General features: G+C 29.5%; 1 protein-coding gene across 1 annotated transcript; it reads left to right on the forward strand.

Annotated features, from left to right (window-relative positions):
- The first annotated feature begins 3825 nt into the window (after positions 1–3825).
- LOC113389506 (zinc finger protein 525-like) lies at positions 3826–4707 on the forward strand. The gene has a single exon (XM_026626534.1). It carries the CDS (start codon positions 3826–3828, stop codon positions 4705–4707), a length of 882 nt encoding a protein of 293 aa, XP_026482319.1.
- The last annotated feature ends 6683 nt before the right edge of the window (positions 4708–11390 follow it).

Here is an 11390-nt window from a genome sequence, read left to right on the forward strand (position 1 = left end):
ATCAAACAAATCAATATCGAGACAGGTTCAAAAAATTTTCAGTTATTGCTAAAATATATAAATATGTTTATTTGATACTTTTTTTAAAAAAAAATTCATTTGTCCTCGTTTACTTCATAGGAGGCAAATATACACAATTTCTAATTTTTAATCGTAAGTGATTTTAGATAAGTTTAGTTTCTTTTTTGATCAAAAAACTATTTACTTTTTCATTTACTTTTGATTTTACTATTTGAGGATATGGTTTGTATCTTTCTTCAGAAACTATCAAAAACAAATTTTCTTTTTATTCATTTGACCACATTTTTCATTATTTCGAAATTAAAAATATTTCGAATTTTAGATTAAATTTGAAAATTTGGTCCAGAAATTGCGCTTAGAATCATGCCTTGCAAGATTCTTGAAAATAAAAACCTAAGCTCCAAAATATTTTTTTCCCAGTTGATTTATCTGGATTGGTTATCACTTATTTATTTAAAGTTGAAAGTGAGTATTGTTTAAGGTGATTGTTTTAAAAAAAAAAAAATATATACAGAATATAATACATAAGACCATGAAAAACTAATCATTACTTCTCCTCATCGTTACGAATTGAATATTTTTTAAATCATTCAAATCGGATGCTCCGTTCTCTCAAAAACTCGATTTCTATTTTCTGCACTCTTTGCTCCGTATCTCCGAAACGGCTGGACCTGCCTTTGCCAAAAACTAATCAGAACATCTTCCTATCAATAGGAATCGAATGTTTTTTGAACCATTCAATCGGTGGATTCAAAAACGTTGAAAAATTGTATTCGTATACACATCCATTTTTTCTAAGGGATGTTCAGAACCTTTGAAACGTGAAGAGATATAAACAAATTTATTTCGATTTTTTTGCGATTACTATAACTTACCCTACGGGAAGTTGAAAATGATCAACTATTTTTGATCACATAGTTATTAAATTGAGTAAATACTTTGATCATGAGTTCTCTTTCAAATATCTTTTTTATCCCTTGATTGATCTTCAAATAAGTTTCTAAAAGATATTATTTCAAGTACCTATCCATTTTAACCGAGTCATTCTACAAATTCGTAAATCCATTCCAATTCAGGCAATCTCATGTTATAACACATGTGTGAGAAGTGAAAGGAATTGGATCAAATTTCTTTTAAAAAATTCTTCGAACTTTGAAAATCGACAACTGCCCAGCCGAGACGAAAGAAAGCATAGAATCATATATTTAGAATCATGAAAGCAATTATGCTGTTCAACAGAATCTATCATTAATAATAAACATTTGAATTTATTTATATAAATGGTATTTTGTTTAATTACCATCATCATTGTAATTACTAGAAAAAGACTAATTTTGTAGGATTTACCTGGCATATGGAAATTAGCTATTAGGTAATAAGCGGGGCTTTATGAAAAAGAAGTGCATAAATTTCATAGAAGTAAGCTTCGTAGCTTTCAATTTGTTTTTTGAAAAGTTAGAAAAAAATATATCTTTTTGGGAATTTTTAAATTTTTTGAGAATATTGATTTGAAAATATTTTTTTGGAAATTTCAACATTTTTTAAACTTTTTTCTTGATATCGGTAATTCATTATTGTACTTATTTATTGCAATTCATAAATCGACGCTGTATATTTTATTTATTTTTTTCAAATCGTCAAAACAATGTTGATAAATATAATAAAATAAAGGCCCATTTCTTTTTGTAAACACTTATATAAATTAGCGTCATATAACAAAATGATACAGAGTTATGTTTCAAGGGTTTCTGAACATTTTGGTATACCTTAGAAAAAATGGATGTAGGTGTTGTATGTGTACGGATACAAAGTTTCGTTGACGATTTCGGGAACAGTGATCAATCGATTTGAATAATTCAAAAAACATTCGATTCGTATTGATAAGGAGACGTGCTGATTAGTTTTTGCCGAAGGCATGTCTAGCCGTTCCGAAGATACGGGGCAAAAAGTGCCAAAAACGGTAACTCAGATCTTAAGAGAACGGGGCGCCCAATTTTAATCATTCAAAAAACATTTTACTTGTATTCACAAGATGAATAACTGGTTAAATTTTTGGGAAGGCAGGTCTAGCGGTTTCGGAGATACAGAGGAAAAAGTAAGATTTTAAAAATTAGTACTAATTTTTTTGTGACAATTTTATTGGGTTTTGTACCAAGATGTTTAATTTTTAAAGTACGGTTCAAGCAAATTTCAAAATCTTCAAATTTTTTTTTTTAAAATATACGAAGTTCTATACTTCAAACATGAATTTTAAATTTACAATTCAGTTTCGTATGAAATATATTCTCATATGGATTCATTGCTCAGATGGCACGATGCTATACACCACTAGTTTTTAGTATTTTGTGTCAATTGCTATAAATAACCTTTTCTGTTTTCTTTTTTTATATTTTTAATAAATATAAAGCAAAGAAATAGAGACGTCTGTGTGCCCTCTACGTTACGTAACCGATATGTTTGACGAAACATCTGTTACGTAACATTAACGTTTTAATTATGAGGACTACATGATTCATATTTTTTTAAAAATAATTTCCGTAGACTTTCTTACTTTAATATAAAAAAATAATTTTGATCAACTTTTTAAATTCAACGATTTTTCCTTTCCATCTATAGTCCAGTCATTTAGTGCAAAAAAAGGCTGTTGCCGGTACAGTACTCCGGGAATTCTGAAAATTGGTAATCTTATAGATTTCGAGGTGCTCTTTACGAAAATCAACTTTGCCACCTCAAATTTGGACGGCAAGTTGCCGCCATATTGAAAAAATGGCGTCGAAAAACAGCTTTTTTAAAATATCTCCTTTCTGGCTCAATCTACGATAAAAGTATCTATGTACAAATTAAACTAGAGAAAATTTCCTACAATTCCTTAGAAAACCGTTTTTTTGTAAAATTGATAGTTTGAGAGTACGGCCGCCTCAAAGTCTTTGCTGCTCTCGCCGTAGTATCAAATCTCTCTATATATGACAGCACTTCGAACTTGACCACATTCTCTCTAATAATTAATATTTTCAATGTTAAATTAAGCGAATAAGATCCTAAGCGATCTAATTCAAATATTTTTCGTTTTTTTTTGCTAATTTTTTAACACTTCAATGGCAAAGTAGCTGTAAATATCAAGTAGCTTGAAGCGTTAAAAAATCAGCAAAAAAACAGAAAAATATTTGAATTATTTTATTTCTAGATCTTATTCGCTCAATTTAATATTGAAAATATTAATTATTAGAGAGAATGTGGTCAAGTACGAAGTGCTGTCATATATGGACAGATTTGATACTACGGCGAGAGCAGCAAAGACTTTGAGGCGGCCGTACTCTCAAACTACAATTTACAAAAAAACGGAGTTCTAAGGAATTGTAGGAAATTTTCTCTAGTTTAATTCGTACATAGATACTTTTATCGTAGATTGAGCCAGAAAGCAGATATTTTAAAAAAGCTGTTTTTTGACCCCATTTTTTCAATATGGCGGCAACTTGCCGTTCAAATTTGAGGTGGCAAAGTTGATTTTCGTAAAGAGCACCTCGAAATCTATAAGATTACCAATTTTCAGAATTCCCGGAGTACTGTACCGGCAAGACGACCAAATGACTGGACTACTAATGCGAACTTAAAAATTGTCTCTATGGTGCATGTCTCATCTATCCATAAGCATACTCTTTGCTTCAAATGTCAAATAATAAATATAAACCTAGAATATAAATTTCGTTTAAATCATTCTCATATTTTAAAAGATTATTACAATTATTTTTTAGCATAATTTTTTTGTTAATATTTACTGGTAAAACGCAGTAAAAGTATTTAAAAATGTCAGAAGAAACAATTATGTCTATGAATGATCAGGCAATTAAAAATGAACCACCAGAATATTCAGTAGAAGAGATTAAACTTGAAAGGGATGATGATTTAGATGATTCTGATGCTATTGTGGAATCTGAATCGTGTTCTGAGGATGATGAAACGTGTTTAAAAAGATTCATGAACTCCGAAGTGACCATAGAAGAAGATGTCAAACAGGAGTCAATCGAGGCTTACGTATGTAATATTTGTAATCAATCTTTCGCAGAATCACATCAATTAAAGGTGCATATGGTTAATCACGAGCCCAGCCGCAGCAAAGAACGCCCTTTCAAATGCAAAATCTGCCATAAGACTTTCAAACACTCAATACTATTAAGAAAACACATGATGACACATTCTGGAGAACGTCCCTTCGAATGCAATATATGCAATAAGGCATTTGCCCAATTAGGCAATCTAAAAAGTCATATGCTCATTCACAGTAGTGAGCGCCCTTACGAATGCACTATATGCAACAAGACTTTCAAAGAATCTCGTGCTCTGAAAAAACACATGCAGAGACACAGTGGAGTACGCCCGTATGAATGTGATGTATGCAATAAAAAATTCACAGAAGTAAGTTCTCTGAAATATCACATGCTGATACATGATGAAGTACGTGCCCATAAATGCTATATATGCAAGAAGCCATTTAGACATTTTAGTAGTATGAGAAGACACATGTCGATTCATGACAAAGAGCATTCTTATAAATGTGAAAAGTGCAGTATGGGATTTACTCAAGCGTATGAATTTCTGGATCATATGGAACTTCATGGTGGGAACGATTTGAGGAAACACCTGGAAATTCACACAAAGAAAATCAATGAATTATTATTGCCATTATGATTGATTCATATTATAAATCGTTATATAACTCATTTTGTAATTAGTACTCATTAAGATAGAACATGAACAGAAAACATTTGCAATAAGCATATAATGTAAAACTTTTTTCAATATACTGTGATAGATTTTTTTAAAAAACTCCTTGGCAATGGAGAATGTTACTATGGAATTAAGATGCACGTAAGATTATTCAAGTAGTCTAACAGCATTAATGTGACAATATTTATTTATGATTAAGATTTATACACAAATATATAACTGAAAATTGTTAACTTAATTTATAGATTTAAATGTTAGAATTATTAATAACATTATTAATATTAATAACATAACTTGGCCTAACAATTGTTTAATAGTGTAGTGTTCTTATGTAAACTATTGCTGCATGGCATCGTTTGTTAAAACTTTCCATATAGTAAACAAATATTCGAGGAATATAAACAATAAGCAATCAATAAAAATTTATCAATTATTAATAACAACTGTTTTGAATATTTTCAAATAGATTTTTATAGTACTACAAATTTTATCATTTATAAGCTCAGTCTTCTGGGCCTTTTCAAATTCCTTAGAAATATTCAGAACAAGGCATTTAAATATATTATCAAATGCATTATAAAACTAGCGGTGCATGGCATGGTGCCTTAAGGCAAATTGCTGGAACTTCACTTACCATAAATTAATTTTTTTTAAAAAGATTTAATTCTTTTTTTGAACTCTGAAAAAACTGATTTTTGATATTTTTTAAATTTTTGAAAAAAATTGGCCCTTTTCAAAAATTTTATTTTTTTTATAATTTGTATATAAAATTATCATTTTCGATTTTTTTTTGCGATTTCTATAACTTACCCTAAAGTTAAAAATTATAGCACATAGTACAATTTTCCGTCTACGATATCGGGCGCACGGATCAACCGATTTGAATGATTTAAAAAATATTCGATTTCTATTGATGGGGAGACGTGCCGATTAGTTTTTGGCAAAGGCGGGTCCAGCTGTTTTGAAAATAGGGAGAAAAATGCCAAAAATGGTAATTTAGTTTTTGAGAAAACGGAGCGCCTGATTTGATTCAAAAAACATTTTACTTGTATTCACGAAATGAGGAATTGAATACATTTTTTGGGAAAGCAGGTCCAGCGGATTTGGAGATCCAGTGAAAAAAGTAAAAAAAATGTCAATTGGAGGTTAAAAATGATCATTTAGACATATGCATATCAAATTATCTGATATTTTATAAAGATTTTAATAAGTATAAATTTTGTTTATCTTTTTATGGGTTTATCCTTTTACGCGCTTTGATATTTCGTCTATAAAACAGTTACGCAGGGTTAATAAAAAGTTCAAAATTTCGAAAAAAATTAAAAAAATTAAAAAATCAACATATAAAAAAATATTTAAAAAAAAATCAAAACTCAAATTGCCTTGGAAGTTTGTCCAACTTTAGTCAATGTATAATTTATTTGCTGCTGTACAAGATGGCATTTAAGGGGGTTGTTCGTTTTTTAATTTTTTTTGTTTCGGTTTTGAGATTTTTTGATATTATGAAAAACCTTAGAATTATTTAAAAAAAAAATCTTTCCAATATCTATTTTTTTGACGAAGTTATAGATATATATAACTCTATAAGTATGATCCTCAGAAAGCGTTTTTTTATCGCTCCGCGAGCTATTGTATGCCAGCTGCCCACTTTTTCATTATAATACCTCATGCACATGACCTTTTGAATGTGTCAGCATCTTTGAACACCACGGTGTATTTCGTACATTAAATTAAATGGTGTATTTAGTACATTATGTTAAAAACTTTAAATACGTTTTTCTCAAATTGACTTTTTTCAATGCGGTGCCGCAAATTTAAAAAAAAACTACAAGTTGGACCGACTTGCATTTTTTTAATTTGTTCACCACTGCAATACCTAGTCCCCCTACCTCAAACAACTTGATAACATTACGCAAAAAAATTTTGCGAAGTTTCTCGACCCAAAAAAGGCCTTTTTTGACACTTTTTTTTAAATAGCTGCCATTTTTTTCCTTCTTGCTTTTTTTCTATCATTTTGGTAGTGGGACTGGATTCAAACTTCTTCTTCAACGTAGTTTCTTTTTTTTTTTTCGGGCGATGCGCAACAGATTTATCTGTGGCACCGCAAAAGAGATCGATTTTGCAAGACCGACTTTGGCGCCCCCTGGTTAAAAAATGACGGCGCAAAAATAAAAGAAGAAAATTACGTAAAATTCTATGATTTTGTAATTTTGTTTAAAAAAAACCGCATGTCTCTATGATAAATACATTTCGAGAAAAGCAAAAACAAATATCTTGCATTTTTTGTAAAAAAAAAACAATCCCCTTAAGTAAAAATAAATACATCATATAATAATTTTGAATAATGTTTATCAGTAATATTGTAACACTCGTGATGCACACATTTATTAGTATCAACCATTATACGAGATATAATGATAAATTCTAAATTATATATTTGTAATACCATTGAAAATAAATTAAAAAACCAATTGAAAATAAATAAATTAAATGTAATTAAAGTCATACTTCAAATATGACATGAACGGTTTGTCATTGTAATTAACATCTACAAATGAACCTTCATTAGAGAAATGAAGTAATTGCTGATTAATAAATTCTATAATATTCGTTTGCACAGTGAATTATGTAAAACAACGCCTAAAGAAATATTGTTTTCGCAACTTTATTCATCATGTAATAATTGTGTTTGAAGAACTTCATGTAATTAAAATTAACATACATTCATTGACTGCTTGTATTCTTTTTTACTTTTTCGCTGGCGATATAATCTCATTAGAACAGCTGTAATATCTGTTTTGCCTAAAAAATATTTTCCATTTTAATAACTTCAAAGATTTATAGAAACTACGAATAATATAGAAATAATTTCTAATCAATAATTTTACGTTTAGTTCACGGCACACATGTTTAATTTGTTTTATTATTATCAAGGATCAGGGTGAAATATTCTTTTGATTCAGGCATTTTTATTAAATCAAGATTTGTACTACGATGTAACTTTAAAATGTTTAATTATCTATGCCGATTTCCTTGTTGATATCGGTATGCATACAATGTTGATGCCGGTACGCATACAACGACAGATCTCTATTCACATACACGACGACTAATCACAATCGACCCGTATAGAAATGATTTCATCGAAAGCGAATGACGTACAGTTCTGGTGTAACTTACTTCCGTTGCATTTGAACGGATTCACACCCTAGTCGCGCCTAAAGAAGTTTTACTTCAAAAATTTCTTTTACGAAAATATTTTTTACTTGAAAGCAAGTATATGCATATCGATTACTAAAATTTTTCTTTCCCAGCCCGCATAATTCTGGTGCACTTTCATGTACATTGACATTGCCTCCGTCGTCCGTACATTACATATGAAAGTCAACTCAAAAGCGATAGTGAAATTTCATATACAAGTCCGTTTTGTTGTTCCGTTGTACTTTTAATGATCTATTTTGTCGTCGACTACATATTTTGCCTCACACGACCACTCTTTATTATTTTTTATTGCTCCTGAATGCAATAATAGTAATATTGGAGCACTGAACCTGGACTTGGGTTGTGGGATTGAAATGGTTTTATAGATTTTATATATGAAAAATGTTATTGCAGTATTTATGGCCATGTAGTATATTTGTAAAAGTTATTGTTATATCAATAACATGTCAGGGACCGATATTGAAAGGATTGGATTGGAATATGATTTATTTTTTATTACCTAATTTTATTGGCGCCAATAGAGTTTATTTTGCACAGTAACTTAAAATTATAATTGTGTTTAAATCTATTTTGAAAATTTCTAAGTAAATAAAAGTGAATCCGCAAATTATCCGTTTCATTGAAGTGCTCTTGGTAAACCACATTTTTTGTTGTTTGGTCTGACGTTAACACAAACAAAGCGGATGATTTTCCAACTCGTGAACAGGCAACGTATAACTGCCCATGTGTAAAACAATGATTTTCTAAGTAATCTATTTGAGATTTATCCAGTAAACACTAAGCGATTGGCCTTGCTACTTGTTAGTTGTCATTGCGAACGCAAGGCGAACTCGAAATTGCAATCGTTTGAAGTCAAACGGAAGACCAGTCAGAATCATTGGTATGTCACCAAATCGCCAACAATTTTTGGTTGAATGGTGAAATTCAGTGCGTGTACATCATTATTCTTTGCGGCAAGAATAGCTCGTTGACTTATCCAAGCATAATTCTGATAATTCTCACTAATGTCATTACTCGAATTTTTAATCACGGTGCGTGAAGTTCCAGCAGCTTGCATTAAGGCACGATGCCACGCACAACTAATTTTCTCAGCTATAAACTTTGCGGAGCCCGAGACCAACGAATGCAAAATTGTCGAAATCGGTTCGTGCGTTCTGGAGTTATTTCGTCAGGAAGGAAAATCCGACTTATTTTTATATATATAGAAGATATATTTTGTATATTTTCATTTAAATCGTCAAAACATACTGGTAGACATTATAAAGAGGCTCATGCAACTTTATAAACAATTTCATAAATCAGGATCGTATAATAGAATAAGAATGAGTTTTTTAATTGATATTAATCATGTTTCAGTATCATATATATGCTAGAAATGTATATTTAAGTATGTATTAGACTTAATTTTATAATAATTGACAAATTATTCAGATCATGCAAATTATAAAGACTATATAAAATTTCAAATTAGCAACAGAGAAGCATCATGATTCTTTTAATTTAGAAGAATTATTATTTATTGAATGAATTTTAAAGGGTGAATATGAAAAGCGTGTTTCAACCTAAAACAAACTTTATACTTGATATGTTTTATCATAAAGTATTTCTGTCTCTTGTTTATAATTCATTTTTAAGTAAACTTCTTTAGGCGCGGCAAGGGTGTAAATACGTACAAATGCAACGGAAATAGCGTTACGCCCGAACTGTACGTCATTCGCTTGTGATTAGTCGTCGTGTATGTGAATAGAGATCTGTCGTTGTATGCGTACCGGCACCAACGTTGTATGCGTACCGATATCAACAAGGAAATCGGCATAGATATAAATAAACATTTTAAAGTTACATCGTAGTACAAATTTGGATTTAATGAATAATGCCTGAATCAGAAGAATATTTTACCCTGTTCCTTGAAAATAATAAAACAAATTAAACATTTGTGCTGTGTACTCTAAACGTAAGTTTATTGATTAGAAATTATGTCTATGTTATTTGTAATTTCTATAAATCTTTGAAGTTACTGAAATGGAAAATATTTTTTAGGTAAGACAGATATAATAGCTGTTCAAAGAATGAGATTATATCGCCAGCGAAAAAGTAAAAAAAATACAAGCAGTCAATGAATGTATGTTAATTTTAATTACATGAAGTTTTTCAAACACAATTATTACATGATGAGTAAAGTTGCGAAAACAATATTTGATTAGGCGTTTTTTACATAATCCACTGTGTGAACGAATATTATAGAATTTATTAATCAGCAATTACTTCATTTTTCTAATAAAGGTTAATTTCTAAATGCTAATTACAATGACAAACCGATCATGTCATATTTGAAGTATGACTTCAATCACATTATTGTTTTGAATATTATACATATTTTTAATGCTATTATTATTAATTATTATTAATAGATTTCAATAAGTATCTAAAGATTTGCTATGCCTTTCAAAAATTGGTTATGTCTATTGATGTAACTTCAAATAAAATAGTACTAGTTTTAAGTAATGCAATTTTTGTACGCTTCATGTTAATAAAATTAATTCTACATTTAGATATAATAAATTTAAAATGTGAAAAAATTACAAGTAAAAGTGTATCTTAAACTCAATTGGCAATTAAACTTTTTTAATTTCGATCGAAACGCCTAAAGCAATTCTCCAAAACTTCGAAAGTAATGATAATGGCATCATAGCACTATTAATTATTATAAATAAAAACAAATATATTCATAATCGTTACACTTTGAGTCACCAAAAATTCCACAGGTAAAATAATTGAGATTGGATCATTTTGCATGTAAGCAAAACTTAAAATTGGCGATAAATGTTCAATTTTACCCTTTCCACTCGCAGAATTAATACGAATTTTAAGGTAGTAGTAGATGGCATTCAGAACTTAATTACCAGAAAGGTTGCAGGTTGCAGTATTGATTTTAGAAAGAGAGGGAATTTTGGTGTTGGTGATTTCAAATCGATTTAAATAGAACCAAATCCTATATTAGTGAAACAAAAAAATCCTTAATATGTGAATAAAAATGTTTATTTTTATTTGCAATTTTGCATCTTTTTTTTTCAATCATATTGGCATTCAAAATTCAAATGACATTAAATTATTTGGCCAAGAAATAGTCCGATTGAAATAAATTATGTATTTATAATATAAATATTTACAAAAATGATGTCAAAAAAAATTGTAGGCGAAGAAAATAATTTTCAACAAGAAATAAAATTGAATAGCACAGTAGGTGATTGGGTTAATAATAATAAACGTAGGAAAGAATTTAGAAATGATAATAAAATATTGTCACGATAACCTTCTCTTTTGTTTGCAAAATTTCTATTTTAATGAAGGTGAAGATCATTTCTCAGAAACAAATCGACCAGATCACTTTTGGATAAATTTTCACTACACAGTTTTGACTA

This window comes from Ctenocephalides felis, unplaced genomic scaffold (assembly GCF_003426905.1).
Source record: "Ctenocephalides felis isolate EL2017-DRISC unplaced genomic scaffold, ASM342690v1 CF-g0.4_SCAFFOLD_03573, whole genome shotgun sequence".
NCBI classification, from domain to species: Eukaryota; Metazoa; Arthropoda; class Insecta; order Siphonaptera; family Pulicidae; genus Ctenocephalides; species Ctenocephalides felis.